At 35.4% G+C, this 19,069-nt stretch overlaps 2 protein-coding genes and 1 non-coding gene across 9 annotated transcripts; 2 read left to right on the plus strand and 1 right to left on the minus strand.

Annotated features, from left to right (window-relative positions):
- The first annotated feature begins 8,594 nt into the window (after window positions 1-8,594).
- Window positions 8,595-13,339, plus strand: LOC131024953 (probable E3 ubiquitin-protein ligase RZFP34). 7 transcript variants are annotated; one of them, XM_057954536.1, is made up of 13 exons: window positions 8,668-8,947; window positions 10,710-10,947; window positions 11,028-11,246; window positions 11,319-11,406; window positions 11,535-11,594; window positions 11,742-11,774; window positions 11,888-11,965; window positions 12,117-12,160; window positions 12,324-12,364; window positions 12,461-12,543; window positions 12,633-12,724; window positions 12,817-12,928; window positions 13,022-13,339. In XM_057954536.1, exons 3-13 carry the CDS (start codon window positions 11,086-11,088, stop codon window positions 13,139-13,141), a joined length of 912 nt encoding a protein of 303 aa, XP_057810519.1. In that variant the 5' UTR covers window positions 8,668-8,947; window positions 10,710-10,947; window positions 11,028-11,085; the 3' UTR covers window positions 13,142-13,339. The 7 variants fall into 7 exon arrangements, with proteins under 7 accessions (XP_057810515.1, XP_057810518.1, XP_057810519.1 ...); XM_057954533.1 differs by having other exon boundaries at window positions 8,700-8,947; window positions 12,814-12,928; XM_057954532.1 differs by having other exon boundaries at window positions 8,595-8,947; window positions 10,710-11,246; window positions 12,814-12,928.
- Window positions 13,340-15,512: 2,173 nt separating this feature from the next.
- Window positions 15,513-15,596, plus strand: TRNAL-CAA (transfer RNA leucine (anticodon CAA)). Its single transcript has one exon. It is a non-coding gene; the product is annotated as a tRNA-Leu (tRNA).
- Window positions 15,597-15,894: 298 nt separating this feature from the next.
- Window positions 15,895-18,479, minus strand: LOC131024968 (uncharacterized). The gene is made up of 6 exons (XM_057954560.1): window positions 18,173-18,479; window positions 17,002-17,129; window positions 16,761-16,864; window positions 16,548-16,635; window positions 16,407-16,468; window positions 15,895-16,317 (listed from the first exon to the last, which is right to left on the minus strand). Exons 1-6 carry the CDS (start codon window positions 18,286-18,288, stop codon window positions 16,165-16,167), a joined length of 651 nt encoding a protein of 216 aa, XP_057810543.1. The 5' UTR covers window positions 18,289-18,479; the 3' UTR covers window positions 15,895-16,164.
- Window positions 18,480-19,069: the final 590 nt, after the last annotated feature.

The following is a 19,069-nucleotide window of genomic DNA, read 5'->3' on the forward strand; positions in this document are numbered from 1 at the left end:
GCTAAACTATAATAAAATAATATCAATTTGATATAACCAAAATGATCAGTAGCTAAATTGATATTACCAAAATCAGAAGCAATGAATCAACAAGGAATTAACCACTTCAAAGTAGTTTAACATTAATGATAATGTAAGTCATTCTCAATCATAGTATCCATCATCTTAGCATACGAGTAAATTAATCTTCAAACTACCAACTACAAAAGATGACAACAATACCTATAAAAAACTACTCAAACTTCTCCATTTAATATAACTCTAACCAACTCCTCTTTATTTTCTTCTTCCATGCTGAAAATTATATCAATCAACTCAGGATGACCTGAAATATGACATACCGCTTTGATAGATTCCCCAACAGTGGGATTTGGGATCTTTTTTATCTCAGAATTTATCATCTTTCTTTTTTTTTTCAGAAATTTTAGCATCAACACCAATAGCTTTACTAAAAAATTGACTAGCTTTGACAATTTCACTTGCAAAAACTGAAGCCGCTTCTTTTATATTTGTTGTCATCGGCTCACCAACTTTTCTCTTCTTCTTTTGGTGGCTAGTTCCTTCATTTCTTGTAGAGTACATAGAAGAAAATGAAAATGAAGTATATGAATCTTCACCTATATCAATATTATCCTCTTCATTAGTGTTGAACTTCTCTCTTTGTATCTCTTCCATCAGTTGGATTTTCTGCATTACTCCCTGTTGCACGATCTTTTCCAATAATAATAACCAAATCATCGTAAAAAGGGAATATCTTATCTCTCCAAGCTGAATGAGAAGGGCGACTCTATAAAATAAGGATAAAAAATCAATACATATACGCAAGCGTGAAAACTCTTGTAATGTCCATGTTTCAGTTTCTCCATAATGAATAAGTAAGCATGAAAACTCCTGTAATGTCCATGTTTCAACTTCTCCATTATGTTGGGCTCTGAGGGAGTTAACTGCATGTATCGTGCTGGTGGTGGGCTCAATATGACTTGTAAAATTGATATCTAAAAAGCTTTTGACACGATTAGTGCTCACTGAGAATTTTAATAGATATTTATTTGATTGTCTGTTGTAGGAGGGAGTACATTGCCACCCATCTGGGGAAATCATCGAATGCATTCTTTCAATTATCCTTGTCACATCACTCTTGCGATTCCGGTGCTGCTTGCGAGCCTGGCGATCTATGATCGCCAGCAAATTCTTTATCAAGACACACCGCGAGAAGGCGACAGCAAAGGTATGCATCTCTCCATGGTGGGCAGGTTATGTCTCGTGAAATCAGTGATTCAGAGTTCCCTTACTTATTCTATGATGGCTTATCATTGGTCCCGGTCTCTGCTTAAGGAGTTAGATTTGAAATGTATGAACTTTATTTGGTCTGGTGACATCAACAAGAAGCCCTCATGCCCAGTTGGTTGGTCGCGAGTTTGTGCTATCAAAGAGGAAGGTGGGCTGGGCGTTCGTTCCTTTTCGCTCATGAACAAGTCTTTTTTGATGAAGATGACGTGGAAAATTATTAAGGGCTCTGATTTTGGCTATGATCTGTTGCATGGTCGTTATCTCACTCAGTTTGCTAGGCCTAAGACTTTAGCTGCTCCCTCCACTGCTTGGCTGAGCATGCGAGATGAAGTTGGAGGTTTAGCTGATGACTCCTATAGTCATATTGGAGATGGACGGTCTACGAATTTTTATACGGATGATTGGCTGGGCTACCGCCTAGTTGACAAGTGTCATGTTCCAAATTTCATGTGGGATTATTTGCATCAATCGGTTGTGGACTACTATTTTGATGGGTTATGGCATTTTACTCAGGACGTTATCAACTCTTTCTGGCATGTTGTCTGTGATACTATTCTGCTGCCTATTGGCAGTGAGACTGAGGTTAACACGCGATATTGAAAAAGTCTCTTCATGGCAATGTTTCTTCGGCTTTGGCTTTCTTTGCGGAGTGCCATCGATTTCCTCGGGTTAGTTGGGGAACTTGGCTTTGGGCGCCATACATCCCTGTTCGACGATCACTTATTTTCTGGCGGCTGATCCATAATCGTTTACCTACGTTTGATCGTCTGATTCGCTACGGTCTACATATGCCTAATTATTGCTCGATTTGCTTCGGAGTGGCTGAGAGTGTATCGCATATTTTTTGGACGTGCTCCATGGTTCGGCTGAGTTGGATCGAGTTGATTGGATGGTTTGGGCTCTCCCAAACTCTGGATGCTCTTGATATTCATAGTTTTCTGGCGATGGCTTCGAACTGCGATCTTAGTTCTCAATTGCGTTGTTTCTGCAAGGCGGGAATCATTAACATGATTTTTGCTATTTGGATGCAACGTAATGACTGTATTTTCAATGGCAAATGTTTCAACTTTAAGCGTGTTCTTCACATTGTGAAAGTTGCTTTCTTGGAAATTGATGTTATTTTCGCAAGATTGGTCACATGAATAATATTTGGTTGGATTATGTTTCTCTGAGAGCCATTGGCGTCTCGCCTCGCATTGCTCCACCTTCTGATCTTATTTCAGTGCTCTGGTGGCCTCCTGCTACTCCGTGGATTAAAGTTAACACTAATGGCTCCGCTATGGGTGCTCCGGGCCTCATTGCCGCGGGTGGCATGTTTAGAGATAATTGGAGTTGGGTCCCTGGTTGTTTTCATGTGAAAGGCGATATTGGTTTTGCTTTTGATGCTGAGCTTTTAGCGGTGATCACGGCTATTCATATTGCGGATTCTTGGGGTTGGCATAGTCGCGTGGCTTGTCGGCTGGTGGTGTCTTTTTGTCGAACACCTGGCACGTATTTTCGTCGTTGCTCAGGTTTTATTGATTATTTGGAGATGATCTCTCTCAATCGGACCAGCTGTCTCAGCAGATATTCTAGCTGCATTCGTTTTTAGCGATTGAGGCATCATTACGCGAGACTTGTGAGGGAGGCTCTATTTCTCTTCGGGCCTTGCATTCTCAATTTTTGGCGAGGTGCTTCTCTGAGCATTCGGACGCACTTCTGGAGGTTTCGGGTCTGCTAGCAATTGAGGAGTGTTGTTGTTGCGACCTCCTTGGTCTTCATTGATGTCGGTCTTCTGGTGTGCAGGTGAGAGGTTTGGTTGTTGTTGGAGTGTTCCATGGAGTTTTCCTTCGTCTTCCAAACTTTTTTTTTTTCAATCTTTGGGTGTGCTCAAGATTGGAGTTTGGGAGGTTGGGCTTTATTGGTTGCTCCGCGATTAGGGACGCGCTATGGTCGCCCTCGATTGGCGTCGAGTCTGGATCTTTTTTGTTTCCATGGCTAACTTTTTTTCGTGTTGTTCTTTTGATTTTTTAACTGATTTTGTTGGTTATTTTTTGTTTCTTGCTTTTCGGAGTGAGAAAATCGGGACTGTCTCGGGGCGATGGTTAGGCCGGAGCTTCAGAAAGAGTCTCACTTCCGCTTTTTCCTCCTTCTGGGCTGTTTCAGACTCTTTTAGACGAATACTCTTTTTCATCTTTAAGGCTTTTCCCTTCTAGGGTTTTTCTTAAAGAGGTTTTAATGAGGCTTGACCCATAGTCAGACTTTTCTGTGCTTTCAAGGGTTTCTAGGTTTTTTCTTTTCTTTTTCTATGTAATCGCATTTTAATAATAAATGATATTATATTTATATTTATATTGCATTTTTAATATATCTAAATGTCATTATTGTTTTTTAAGTAAATGACATTATTTTTCTTAGTAAAAAAAAAAGAACTGCAAAAACAAAAAAAGAAAAAATAAAAGAAAAGAAAAAAAATGGCTGGAAATCGCTAAAAAATAAACAAATATTGCATTGTTCCATGTGGGTATCGATCCCACAACCTTCTATTTAAATATGATGGTCTAACCACTCAGTTGGTATTTTGCTCACTCTTTGGGTTTTGAATCCACGACCTCCGTCTCTTTTTTCCGCCCCCAACCAACTGCGCTAGGTAGCTTAGTTGTTACATGACATATTCATTTTCTATCTAAGTAATGTGTATATTTTTAATATATGTTGGACTCGGATTTGGGTCGGACCCAAGACGGGTGATGCCCAAGATCTGCGCTCACAGTGAGCGCTGAGCTCACGAGAGTGTGTCTCTTATGTATATCGATTCGTGAGTAACTTGTTGAATTACTTTATGTTATAAATTACAAGTATGAATTTTAAAAAATATTTTATTTTTATATAATAGTATTCAATATTTTTATTGAAAAATGTATTAGGAGATAAATAAAATTATTAACTTAAATGTATTAGGAGTATTTCTTTGATATTTTTTTAACTTAAATGTTCATAAAGTTTATTTATATACATGTGTCCATTATGAATTGATTAAAGTTATTTTACTCCATGTTGTCGTTTCAAGTTCATATAAAAATATCTGCTAAATGTCTAAATATGTTGAAATTTATAAACAAAAGTTGTTAGCATAATTGGTTGTGTTTCAATTCAAATTAAAAAATAGAGAAAAAAACTAATGAGGCATGTTAATTATTTTCAGATCATTTTAAATTTTATATACCCTTACAAATGACCAAATCCATCAATCTTGTAGGTAGGTCATACATATAAAAAAATAAGCACTCACATCATTCACAAGTTCACTGTAGTTAATATGAAAATTTTGTTGAACCCTTGTTATCAAATTCTAATTTTAATTTTGTATATAAATGTTAAAGTTTTGCGTGATAATTATCTAACACTTGGAGGTATATTTAATTCAGAATTTAAAGAATTTTTTGTATTTAAAAATTTATAGATATTTCAATTTGTATTACTTCCTCTGTCTCACGAATCTTGACACGCTTAATTTCGGCATGGAAATTAAAGAGGTAGATTAGTATCTTAAGTGCGTAGATAATAAAGTACAAAAGTGATAAAGTATGAGATAGAAGTAATAAAGTGACAAAATATGAGAGAGAATATAATTAAGACCCTTTGTTTTTAGACTAATTATTACCTTATTTGGAAATGTGTCAAGATTCGTGGGACGGTCCAAAAAAGAATACATGTCAAGATTTGTGGGACGGAGGGAGCATTTATTACTCCCGTACATCCCATGAAGCATGACACATTTCTTTTCGGCACGTGAATTAAGAAATTGATATTTTGTGTGTTAAATGTGGTAGGTGAAAAAGTGAAAATATGAATAAAGGGTAAATTTTTTGCCATTTTTAGAAACGTGTCATGCTTCGTGGGACAGACCAAAAAGGAAACTGTGTCATGCTTCGTAAGACGGAAGGAGTATATCATACTCCCCTCGACTCACAAAAACATGAACACTTTTGTATTTTGGGATGTCTCACAAAAACATGAACATTTCCTTTTTTGTACATTACCCCCTTACTTTTTAACCCTCCTTTTTATACTTATTCACAAAAAAACAATTATGGCTCACTACTATTTTTTCTTAATTAATTCATTACTCTCACAACACTTTATAAAGTGAGACCTATTTTCTACTCACAATAATTTTCAACTAATATTTCTTAAGACCCGTGTCACTCTCAATTGTTCATATTTTTGTGAGACGGGAGGAGTATATTTTTTATTATAATAATCTATAGATTTATAAAGTCCATAAAAATAGAGATAAATCAATTTAATAGAATATGCTAAACTATACATAGAATTAGCAGAATCCATAAATTATAAAAAGTGTAGAAATATTTTAAATTCTTAATTGAATACACCCCCTTTAATCTTATTTTGCACGCCAACTTTTAAATTGAACGTGGTGATTATTAAAGTATTAATTTAAATTTATTTTTTTATTAGAATTTGAATCAAAGTTATTACTCCCTCCATCCCAATATAAATATCTCACTTTTCATATTGAGACGTTCCAAAATAAATGTCTCATTCCTTTTTTGGCAATATATTATATTTCTCTATATCTAATATTTAAATAATTTTCATCAATTCACTTTATTTACTTTTTACATATTTTTTAATTTTCGTGTCCAAAAATTATAAGACATTTATATTGAAATAGAGTACTCCCTCCGTCCTTGAAATAAGTTCATCTTTTTTCATTTTGGAACGTCCCCCAAATAAGTTCCTCTTTCTTTCTTTCTATTTTTGGACAACTACCCCACCACTAATAATACTTTATTTATTCTTACTTTTCACTTTTTCACCACTCTCAATACTAATTATAACACTTTTTCACTTTTTCACCACTCTCAATACTTATTATAACATACTCTCTTCCGTCCACGAAAGAACTTCCTATCTTTCCTTTTTGGGACGTCCACAAAAGAACTTCCTACCTATTTTTGGACTATACCCCACCACTTATAATCCTCTTACTTTTCATTTTTCACAACTCTCAATATTAATTATATCATCTTTTCACCACTCTCAATACACTCAACTACCTTTTATCCACTCTCAACACTCTCAACAATATATTTTTTAAAATCCATGTCACTCTCTCCTAGGAAGTTCTTTCATGGACGGAGGGAGTATTTTTTTTCACTATCAATACACTTTATTATTTTCCTTAAAACCTGTGCCGTCACCAAAGAGGAACTTATTTTGGGGACGGAGGGAGTATTATTTAATAATCGAATAATTGATATTGTTTCCAAAAGAGGGGTCATGAAAAAAAAAAATCACTTCCTACGTAAAAAAAAAAAAAAAAAAAAAAACATCTATCCAAAAAAAAGGAAAAAAACTGTCGAAAATGTGATTAAAATTGAAAGAGAGAGATTTAAGGAATTGGTTGGTGATTGGATGAGGGCGAATGATTGGGTTGTCACGTCAGCCTTTAAAGATATTGTTGTTAAATGAAGATGCTAATCCTTCCACATCAGCAATTGATTGGTCAGTGTGAATGGGACCCGCATCAATCTAAAACACGCGTAATCTCACCACCAACTTTCAACTTTCAACAACGCCAAAAAGAAAAAGGAACCATTGTCTAACATTGGCACTTTATCCCTCTATTTATTTATTTATTTATTTTTAAAATAAATAATTTTAATAATTACGAGACTCCATTGAAAAATAAAGTAAGAAAATAAAAAAAGTAATGGTTGAAATTCTATCTCTTTTTTTTACAATTTTTTTTAAATAATTCAGTTGATAAATTAATAATATACGTATAAATAAAAAAATTTAATTAAAGATCACACCATAAGGGACTTGAACTAAAAATCTTTTGATTTAGGTATTAATTCCTTACCGCTTGACCAACACACGTAATCTTAAATAATTCATTTGAAAAAGTAAACAAATTGGACATTTATAATAATATTAAGTCTTATTTCTATTTTGACAAGTAGAGGAGATACTATCGAATTATAGTACTTGTGGTTTAAAAAATCAAATTTTAATCTCCTTTTCTTTACTTATCTAAATTAGGTGCATTAGTTTTTGTTAAATACTGTGTTCATATACTTAACTAAATATAATAAACTAATATTATCGGAACAATCTCTTAAATCTTAAATTACATACTCAAACCATGTGTATTGATAAATTTCATTAGGTATTTTTTATATATAAATAAATAAATTCAAAGACTGCGCAATGAAGGTTTTGAACCCAGGACCTCAGATCTTGGGCATTAACCTCCTCCCGCTAGCTCAATACACCGCACACTCGTTAGTATTTCTTATTTCACTTTTTGATGTCTTATTCATATCCCATTATTAATTACAATTTTTTTCTATTTTTTTAAAATTAAAATAAAGATTATCAAAATTTCAAATTTAATATGGAATTACAAGTCATGCACATAAAATGTGGACATGGAATTTGAGTCCAATACAAATTTGATAAGAGCATCTATAGTGGAGAGTCATATGAGCTCTTAAAAGTGGTCCCTACCTCAAGAGAGTCTCTTTCTCATCTCTAAGAGACCATAAGGGCTCTTAAGAAAACAAAATCTGTGAGTTCTTTCAAAAGTCTGTCTGTTCTAGTTTTTATTTTTCTTATTTCCTACTTAATTACTATTGGGGGCGATGCTATGCATGCGCCACCTCTCGTCCTAAGTCGGACGCAGAGCTGGAAGCCCGGAGCAAGTCTTGATGGCGCAACATTGGGTGGGACTTACGCGAGCCGCGAGCGTGCGCCTGTTCTATGTGTCCCATGTTCTATGAGTCCCATGTTCTATGAGTCCCACTACAGATGTTCTAATATTCTATATTCATTAATAAAGATATAATTTTGTCTAGTCTTGCATAATAATTCACCAAAATTGAAAGTATACGACCACGCGTTTTTATTTGACGTGATTCGATTTTTATAATTTCTCAAATGCGTCATTATATTTTATTATTTAATTTAATATATTTATAAATATAAAATTTATTATACTAGTATTAAAATTTATATTTAAATTCCATTTTGAAGAACAATTTTTAAAAAACGATATACTCTATTTTGAATATGTCAATCCTAATAATGAATTATGAACTAATAAAAGTAAAATAAAATAATAAAAAAATAATTAAAGTTTATAATTAAATGGAATAAACCTTAATTAATTTATAAATGTAAAGTAAAGTATATAAAATTAAAGCAAGAAAAAAAAAATGAAAATAGAAAACTAAATTTGGTGGGCACAATCAACACAATTACACAAGTGGTTTCCGAGGGGCTTTTTACATTTTCCGAATTCTCTAGAAAAGTCAAGGAAAGAAAATTCAGAAAGCAACCCTTTCAGCTGTCTGAGCCTTTGCTTTCAATCCAAATCACCCATTTTTTGTCTCCATTCATTGTATGCATGCCACGCCACCCTCAAACCCACATCCCATCATTCATTTTTTCAATAAAAACTGATTTTTTTTCGCCTTCTTCAATCTATATACATCGTTGAATTGTGTGTTTATCGCTCTACTCGGTTTCTCTCTCTCTTCTCTCTCATATTTTGCTCGGTATATGCTGCTGGCGGTACACATTTTTGGTGCAAGAAAGAAGATCTGATCACGACGAGGTGATTGCGAAGGAGATCGCAATTTTAAAGGTCGCTATTTTCTGAAAGTTTATTTAAAAATTTGATCTTGACTCATTATGGTGTAGTTTTGTGGCTTTTCTTGAGGAACTGAAAGATGGAGGCTTGAGTTTGTTGATGGGATTTGTCTGCTTGATTAGCTTATCATAGGGATGCAACATGCTCTCAGCGTGTGTCTTTTGGTGTGGTGGTTTGGCTTTGATATCTCTCTTGCTGCTGATTATGTGATGGTTAGGGATTGTAGAAAGTGAAATGCAGTTTGCAATAGAATTTGTGCTGTGTTTACACTCTTTGATCATCATGAATCTAAGATCTTGTTCTAGCTATTTATCTCTGTGAAGATGTGTCTGCATTTATAGATGTGAAATGTTTTGTGAATGGATTTAACATATTGTGCTTAATATGTTGGCTAGCTATTTATCTCTGTGATATGTGTCTTCGTATTTGGATGTGAGATATTTTGTGAATGTAAGACCATGACCTTAGATCTTCAGTGGATGAAGTTTTGGGATGATTTTGCTTTGCTTGCCGGTATGAGATCATTCCTTGCTTCTTGATATTCTATCTTATACAGAAAACAGATGTTAGAGAACAAGCATCTTCATGGATTATCTATTTTTGCCCCTTGTTTCTTTCAAGTTGTGTGTAAGGTTGAAGAGGAGCTAGTTTCTCTCAATTTTGTTCATCTATAGAGTGTGGGCAGCACTATTGTAACCCCTTTCTTAAAGGAATGAGGTTTTATACAAGACTAGATCATGCGATTACTTTGAATGATAGGATAAATTGATAAAAACATATGATTGAGTATTTGTGGGATAAGATGGTTAAACAAGTTCAAAATCAAGCAATCCATCAATGTAAATGGTATATCAGCTTGGATTATTTTATCCATCCATCTATCATTCAAAGTAAACGGCCCCTTAATGTTGTTGTATTACTTGAATGGCGTGTTAGTTGGAAATGATGGTATAACTTTGGACAATTAGAGGGCTTGTGGTTTTAGCTCAATTTCAACCTCTATTTCAATGATACTAGGGAAGAACCGTCTAAGATGTCTCCGTAGATCCTGATCCAAGTGTTAGTGTGGCGTGGAGTTTCTCAGCATATAGGACTTTCTCTTGTTTGTTACTATTCTTGTAGAGAGTTACTTCTGTTCTGGAATATCAAGCTGCAGCTCTTTGGCACCACCCTTTGATTTTATGTTGTTTCACAGACAAATTCTTTTTAGTAGGTAGCGAATTCTGTTAGGACGTGAGCTATTCCCTATTCTGTATGTGAATCAAGTTTAATTTCCATTGGGTTTCTTTTTTGCTTCAGTCTGTTGTCTTTCAATTTCGAGCCATATGCCTGAGGGACAGGGAAGTGATAGTTATGCTCTACATTTTTACCTTGGAAAAGTACACGCATCACTGAACTCCATCCATAAAGTGCATAAGGTTGCTTATTCATTTATCGAATGTTTACCTCCTTGGAGTGCGTCATCCATTTGAGTGGGTCAGTTGGATATATACTGACTTAACGGGCTAGCCTTACATTTTATTCTATTTAAAAGTGGAGTAGTCGATGAAAATACCAACACGTTTGGGAGAGTTAGTGAATTTCTGTTAATTATGCTGTGAGGAAAAGATCACGAACCCTGAAAGGAGGTGGGTCTGTCCTCTCGAGGACTAGGATATAACACACTCATCCCTGCAATCAATCTCTCAGACTTCAACCTTTTCTTCTTTTGACTTTAAAAGGGGCATGATTCATTTTTCTACTGCTTTGACAATAGGTTTTGAGCGATCGATTTTCCAGAAATGGACAATATCCCCAGCTTGAAGATTTGAAGTTCCGGAATGCTGCATGATATTTGTGTTGTTGGGGTTTCTTGTAAACCAAACTTGTTTTCAGGAATTTCTCCTCCGTGTGCGAGGTTTCGTGATTGGAGCTGTTCAACCTTAGTTGGATTTTATTGTTGCTGATTCTGTTGCTATGGAGCAAACGTGCAACAGAAGCTGCACGATCTTGAGGTTTTCGCCCGTCTGGAGGGCGACTAGATTAGAAAGCGTAAATAGGATTAGGCTCTTCCTAAATATTTTTCTGAATGCAGGTGCTTTGCTCATTTATCAGCTGCTAGTTAGTTGTTATTCCTCCATCCATACAATTCAATGGCGTCTGCGGCTGTTGAATATTCTGGCACAACATGTGTCGAGCGTTGTGATTTGGAACTGCAGCGTTCGCATGAAGAACACATTGCAGAGAATGAGCTGACGACCCTGGGAAAGATCGCTGGTACTGAAAGATTAGATGAAGGGCACATGCAATACGGGTATGGTCTCTCAGCTTTGCATGCTAGCATATACCATGATTTTGTGCTGAAACATGATGCTTGGTCCAACAGATGTTCCCACTATCGTCGGAGGTGTCGCATTAGAGCTCCGTGTTGTAATGAGATCTTCAGTTGCCGTCACTGTCATAATGAGGCAAAGGTAATTTGGGCATTCCATTCAGTTACACAAATGCTTTTCTATTGAAGTCCTTTTCTGATGTTTGTTCAGTATCCGACTATTGTTTAAACACGAAATAACTCCCGACTTTTCTATTTCTTTATAAACAGAATAGTATTAGCATCGAGCAGAAGCTCAGACATGATATCCCTCGCCACTCGGTTGAGAAGGTAAGATACGTGTTGGATCTTTCTTTTTCAGCTTCTTTTTCCTATGTTTTTTTACTGCAATATTTCCTTGAGAGGATTAGTTTTTTCACCTTTCGGCTCAAGGCTTGTGCTTATTTCCTGAAAATGCATGGGTTTTGTGATTTTCAGGTCATATGTTCACTTTGTGATACTGAACAGGAGGTTGGTGTTTATACGCATTTCAAACGAGAACTTCTCCTTTTATCTAAAATAAATACAAGAAGACTTGTGCCCCCAACATCCTCTAATACGGTTGCTTTTGGTGGGTTTTTCAGGCTCGACAAGTTTGCGAAAATTGTGGTGTATGCATGGGAAGATACTTCTGTGGCATTTGCAAGCTGTTTGATGATGATGTAAGTATATTTACGAATGCACCCAGTCGAAAAGCATACGTTCCAGATTAGAAATCATCTTGTTACGAAACACCCAAACCGTTGCACAGAAGATTTGGTGATTTTGAAATATCGACCTTCAATGGCTGATTATAGTTTTTCCCTTTTACAGACATCTAAAGAGCAGTACCATTGTAATGGTTGTGGCATTTGCAGGTACGTAATCTGATCCTACGCCCTCTACCTTCCTGTATTAAGGAGCTATATGGATCCGACTGCTCCTTGCATAACTTGTATTTCAACAAGATGAATCGTTCACTTGATTTAAGTGGACAAGATTATTAAACATTTCAATAATGCTTGATTCCTGGTGTTGCAGGATTGGGGGCTCCAAGAATTTCTTCCACTGCAACAAATGCGGTGAGTCTTTGCTTATTTCTTTAGCACTCTCGACTGGATCCGATCCTATCCCGTTTCTCACATCACTCTCTCTCTCTCTCTCTCTTTTATATGTAGGTTGCTGTTACTCCGCGCTTCTGAAGAGCAGCCATCCTTGCGTGGAGAGGGCAATGCACCAGGACTGTCCCGTTTGCTTCGAGGTTAGTTCACGTGCCCCTCTCTTCCCATTGTTGCCTTTTCTTGTTCAGCCCGACCCCGACTGAACCCAACTCGTATCTGTTGTGTGCAGTATCTATTTGAGTCGAGAAATGACGTCATTGCTCTGCCCTGCGGGCACACCATTCACAAGGCCTGCTTGGAAGAGATGCAGGAGCACTATCAGTAACTCTCTCTCTCTCTCTCTCTTGTTTACATTTAATCGTCTAACATTGATGGAGTCAACATTGAACCTAACAACGTGATCTTCTAAGCAGGTACGCTTGCCCCATCTGCTCGAAGTCCGTGTGTGATATGTCGAAAGTGTGGGAGAAGTTTGATTTAGAGATTGCTGCCACACCGATGCCACCATATTGTGAAAACAAGATGGTAACTCCCCACTCCCCCCCCCCCCCCAAACCCCCTCCCCAGCCAGTCGGGTGCCGTGTATACCTGTGTGTTGATTCTGCTTTCTGATCGCAGGTGTGGATTCTGTGCAACGACTGCGGGCGCAACTCCGAGGTGAAGTATCACGTCGTGGCGCATAAATGTCCCGACTGCAAGTCGTACAACACGCGCCAGACGAGAGGGCTCGGTAGATAGGTTATCTGTAGCTGCGCTGGTGCACTCCCCCTCGACGTGCGATGAAGGCAATTGATGTTGCCGGGAGCATGCCGAAGGGGGGTGTTCCAGGCACCCGTCTTAAACGACGTCGTTTGTTTTTTCGTTTGTGTTTGTTAAATACGAGTCATCTTTTTTTCGAGTTAATGAAATGCAGATGTGCCGATGTCTTTTTTATTATATCTTTTTTATTATAGAGAATGAATAATGGGTTTTCATTTTCTTCTATCATCCATTAAGTTTATAAAATTTTCTAATTAAATTTTGGATAACTATTAACAAAAAATTTGAACAATATCTATTTTATAAAAAATAGGGTAAATGCACGAATTTTTAGCATTTTCTATTTTTTTTTATACAAACCTGATAGTTTGAGGGTTTAAAGTATATTTTTTATAGTTTAGAGTATTTTTTATAGTTTGTGTTATTTTCTCTAGTTAGTTTAGTTGTACTTTTTGCAAACTTGTGTTGTGTAGTGATAATTTTGTGTATAAATTGAGTTTAGTGTGAACTTGTGATGCTTTAGGTGTGGAAGAAAAGATATTAACATTAACCGTTTAAAAATCTTAAAGTAAGCTCACAATGATGCAAAAAAGGGTGTACTAGTCTTGCTAACCATAGCGCACAATGAATCAGGGTGACTAGTTGAAAAAAATTGGACATATAATGTAGCGCGCCCCGGCGCACAGTCAACCAGGTTGAGTATCAGAAGCAGAATGCCCAATCAGCCGCTATTCACTGTCAATCGGGCTGACTGGGACGGTTTCTAGCTTAATGGTACCTAAAAAGCAGTTTTAACACATCAAACTCTAAGCTTTTACCTGTAACTTTTATCTTTTCTCTCTTATGAAGCTAGAACTCTAGGAAAACCTTAGTTTATCATTTAATTTTGATTTCTTTACGCATTGGGAACGGATTTGCACTCTAATTTAATAAGAATTATTTTATCTTTCTTCTTTGCTTTCATTCTATGGATTGTTTTTTCTCCTACTTTAATTCCTATAGCATTATGAACTAATTTCCTATTCTAGAGTTCGAGATATTCAAATTGATCAGTTAAAATTATTTGTGATTGATTTGTGCTTGTTGATTAAATTGTTCTTGTTATGATTATCAATTGGTCATTGATTAATCTTTGTAAACGATGAATGAGATCAAGAGATGAATTTATTGTTGAATCATGGTTTAATCAACGTTGATCGAAAACGTGTAATCTTAATTGATTTGTTAGTTCTAATTAATTATTTTGCATAGTCTCAAAGCATGAATACGAAAGTTATTGCATTGAGTTATTACGTAAATGTGTTGTTAGGATTGATAGATTGTACTCATCTTTTACTAACGTGTTAACTCTCGAGACGAATATTCATGGATCCTAAACTCGTTTTTCCTCTTGTTATTCATTTTATAATCATTTTTGTTTTTACTTTGAATTTACTTTTGATTTTCTAGAAACAAATGTTGAACTAGTTGGATATAATATTTATGATGTATTTATTTTCCGTGTGTGACATATAAATTGCTAGTCCTGTTAAGTCTTTTTCGTCGATATGACTTGGGCAACTTATCACTCTATGATTGATCTCGTTCTCTTGCGAACAATCTAGATGTACACTTTAGGTTGAACAACATCTTTTAAGTGTAACATCAATCTTTTTCTATGCAAGTGCGCGGCCTTTTATTTGTTAAACGTTTTATTACTTTCTCAAACAAACTTCTAATTAATTTTTGTGTAAGTGTACAATTGATTTTTTTTTTTTGAATATATGCTACATACATAAAATTATGAAATTTTAGATTAAATAATATGTATATATAGCAGTTTTAAATATAAATTAATATATATGCATTAGATTACTAAATTACAAATATGATGCATGTACCAAATTTTGTAAGCATATACACCTCAACTTATCACTCTATGATTGATCTCGTTCTCTTGCGAACAATCTAGATGTACACTTTAGGTTGAACAACATCTTTTAAGTGTAACATCAATCTTTTTCTATGCAAGTGCGCGGCCTTTTATTTGTTAAACGTTTTATTACTTTCTCAAACAAACTTCTAATTAATTTTTGTGTAAGTGTACAATTGATTTTTTTTTTTTTTTGAATATATGCTACATACATAAAATTATGAAATTTTAGATTAAATAATATGTATATATAGCAGTTTTAAATATAAATTAATATATATGCATTAGATTACTAAATTACAAATATGATGCATGTACCAAATTTTGTAAGCATATACACCTCTATCATAATTAACATATATATTGATTTTAAGTGTTTTCATTCACATTTCATTGAGTATAATTCCATTATATATGTGAAACATATTAAACAAAGTAGTCAGGATGGCCGAGTGGTCTAAGGCGCCAGACTCAAGTTCTGGTCCTCTTACGAGGGCGTGGGTTCAAATCCCACTTCTGACATTTTTTTCCCTTTTTTTACGTATTAGTTTAAATGATTTCTTTATCAAACTACTTAACTTTTAAATAATCACCAAAATTATATAATTGAAGTCTCTCTATCTCTCTATATATGTACATATCCTCAGAGCATCTCCAATCTCCATCAGTCACCACTTTTTGGCAAAGTCACCTTCAATATTTTGCTCTAAAAATGTATATGTAAGAATATTTCTTTGTTTGTTAATCTGAATAGTGAATACCACGTAAAATTTATTTGAGTTAAAGCAAGACAAAAAGTACTTTTATAATTATATCAATCTTTTGCTAAAAGTCTCGATTCATTTATTCTGTTGTGTTTTAAACATCGAGTATCAACAAATTCTTGAAGACTCCTGACCAATCTTTATAACTATAGTTACATATATGAAAACAACAGACTATCATATTCGATGATAGTCCATCTCTTCCAAATTGTACATCTTCGTTCCCAAATACTTATTTTTGACCAAGTTGGGACTAGAAGAAGACCAATAGTGTATCAAAAATCTATTTGGTTTTGTATTTACATTGCGAAAAAACGCAATTAAAATCACATGAAATCGTCTTCAATTTCCTGCACGGATTTGCTGGCTGATGCTGTGTCCTTGTTGGATGTCATCTTCTCCGCCACCATCAAATTTTTGTAGCTCCTCAGCTCAGCCTGTCTCTCCTTCTCAAGCTTTTCCAGCTCTTCTCGACGTTTCTGCAAAACATTATTACACGACAACGATCCAACAAAGTTAGGAATATAAAGAGTTGGATAGATTATTTCACCAAGGTTAAGTGACTCACTTTGTCTCTCAGCTGATGCTTCCTTTCTGCTATTTCGGATGCATTAACCGCCTCCCGTTCAGCTGGACACAAAACATGAGTCAGAATATGATGAAAGATGGCAGACTAGGAAGCGAGAAAGATGCTGGCATATACAAGCACCTTTTAGATCTGGCTTTCTTTCAACCTTTGTCTTGTTTAACCTGTTAACTACCTCATTCAATCGTTTTTCCACTTTCACGGTTCGAACCTGAGCAAGAAAAAGGATATGAATCAAGTTCTACCCCAAACCACAAATCAAAAGATTCCTTCATGCAGCAGGGGTTTGAGCAAGCAATCACAATAGACAGAAGGAAAGCCTGAGCAAGCTCTCACCATTTTTTGATTGTAGAAACCAACTTGCCCAACTTCCATAGAAGCCGTTTTCTTAAGGTTTTGCCAGGGAGTGTAGACAACATCAATATTGTTTACTTTGTTTCCTGCTTGGTTAACAAAATCAAAACACATTTCACCAAAACAAAATTTGAATATATGATTCAACATTTCATTCAATCAACTAACAATCACCTAAAAAGGAAAAAGGAGAAAAACGAATACATATGGAAGAGGCACTTACCCTGGATGGAATTTGCTTTCACTAGTTGCGCACAATCTTCCAATACACTTTCAGGTATATCATCGATGGTTTGACCTTTTGGTAGTCTGAGATAAACATGGGCTGAAGACATCTTGTCTACATGGAACCTACAAAAAGATATCTATGTCAAAAGCGCATTTTCAATTGTATTGTTCCAGTTTTGCTTCAGGAAACCAATTGCACAGCACTTTTGTATGACCTGTCAAAACAGAGTATAATCTACTGTCTAGAATGAAATATATACCAAACTTGAAAAAAAAGCTCTCAAATACAAAACCTGAAACAAAAAAGTACTAATGATTATACTAAATTAACTCTTTTTGTGAGATTCTCAAAAGAGAATGCACTGGAAATGAATGTCAGAACTTTATTCAGTTGAACATAGTCCAAACTTAGTAGGGAGTTCACGAAGAGTTTTAAGGAGCTTTCTCAAATTATATATAAAATGTTGACACTAAATCTCTATGTGAAAGAACTTAGTGTAGTTACACTTTTCCAGTAAGCGACGCTGAGTAATGCTTGACGCTAAGGCAACTGGTCTGGCAGGAAGGGAACCAAGGCTGACCCTAACTCTAATGCTGTTGATGGTATGACAAGTTCAATCGGTTCTACTACTACTCTTGATAGGGCACTCAAAATTCAATTCTAGGGTTAAAAACGCTATAACTCGCAACCTTCAAGGAAACATAAGCTTCCATCCTAAGCAAGTGTGACTTACAATGGTTTTCAACTAAGAATCAAGCTTATATTCTCGACGAAATCTCAATCGTCTGCCTAAATGCACATCAATTTTCAGCTAAACTCCTTCCACTATCCACATCTAGAAATAATCGACAAACGACGTCGCTTTTAAGCTACCACAGACACACCAGCTCAGAGAAACACCATTTGTGTCCGCCAAAATAGGCAGTAACCCTTCTTTATCGTCTTCCGTAGACGCGTCAAAAACCCAAAGTTACTGAAGCAGGTAAAATCAAACTAATTTGCTACAAAAGTAAAAAAAAATGTAGCATCCTTTTCCCCTCTAAGTTCTACCATAAACGAATCAAAATTCCGAATTTTCTGAAGCAGATTCAACCAAACAAAAATGGAAAAAGCTAAATTTGACATCGCTCTCCAGTAAGAAAATGAAGCAGAAAATTGAAGGTACCAAATGTCTTCGGGGAAGCCGAATTTGATAAGCTCCTCATTCTCATATTTGTCTAAACCCATGAAGATAGTGTAATCTCCTCCTGCCTCCGCTCGCGCCTTGAAGTAGAACACCATTATCTCTCCTCTCTCTCTCTCTATCTGTTTCAGATACTGTATTTGCTTTCTCTTAACTAATTACTAGTATGCACGCGTGCGAATCTCTTTTGACCTAAAAAATAAAAAACAATCCTTGGCTAAATAAATTAGAGCCAAATATTAAAATACTAATCATTTTGCTTATGTGAAATAAGCTAAATTATCGATTTATCCTAAAAAGAATACGGTCCGCCGTCCGCATGGATATAGTTTAGTTTTTTTTTTTAGGAAAGCATAGATACAGTTTTGCGAGTATAAAGTACATATATTTTAGATTATCTTAAAAGTAAGGGTTAAATGCAGGTAAATTTATAAATTTTAGTCACAATCTATTTTTAATACGATTTTTCAAAATTTTATTTTTATACATTAATTTTGGTTGTATTCAATTTTAATAATGAATTCATTTTCAACGATTTAAAAACAAATGTTGCATTGACGTGATTTCCCGGCACATATTCTATTAACTTTTGGCCACAAATATTGTGGTTTTACTTTAGTCCCGACCTACAAACACAGACCATCCGCTCCTCCCTTTGCAAAATTTGTCGCTCCTCTTCTGAATCGCCGAGGCCAGCGCTCATGAGTTTTCGTCGTTTCCTCCCTCACTTTGTCTTACTCTTTCTCTTTTTGTGCCTCCCCTCTTAGTCACACATATGCCCAACTCAGTTATTCTTCTTCTTCACGAAGTTCATCGTCCCTTCTCCTCAAATTCGGGGAGGAGTCACTATATATCTCTATCTCCCTCGTTCTCTGTCAC

The sequence above is a fragment of the Salvia miltiorrhiza genome, chromosome 5 (assembly GCF_028751815.1).
Source record: "Salvia miltiorrhiza cultivar Shanhuang (shh) chromosome 5, IMPLAD_Smil_shh, whole genome shotgun sequence".
In the NCBI taxonomy this organism is placed as follows: domain Eukaryota; kingdom Viridiplantae; phylum Streptophyta; class Magnoliopsida; order Lamiales; family Lamiaceae; genus Salvia; species Salvia miltiorrhiza.

Coding starts and splice junctions, on each gene's coding strand:
- LOC131024953 (XM_057954532.1), top strand. CDS start 11,086: ATGGCGTCTGCGGCTGTTGAATATTCTGGCACAACATGTGTCGAGCGT. Junction 11,595..11,741: donor CTCGCCACTCGGTTGAGAAG/GTAAGATACGTG, acceptor TGTGATTTTCAG/GTCATATGTTCACTTTGTGA. Junction 12,161..12,323: donor AATGGTTGTGGCATTTGCAG/GTACGTAATCTG, acceptor CTGGTGTTGCAG/GATTGGGGGCTCCAAGAATT.
- LOC131024968 (XM_057954560.1), bottom strand. CDS start 18,288: ATGGTGTTCTACTTCAAGGCGCGAGCGGAGGCAGGAGGAGATTACACT. Junction 16,865..17,001: donor GAAAGCAAATTCCATCCAGG/GTAAGTGCCTCT, acceptor TTAACCAAGCAG/GAAACAAAGTAAACAATATT. Junction 16,636..16,760: donor GTTTCTACAATCAAAAAATG/GTGAGAGCTTGC, acceptor TTTCTTGCTCAG/GTTCGAACCGTGAAAGTGGA.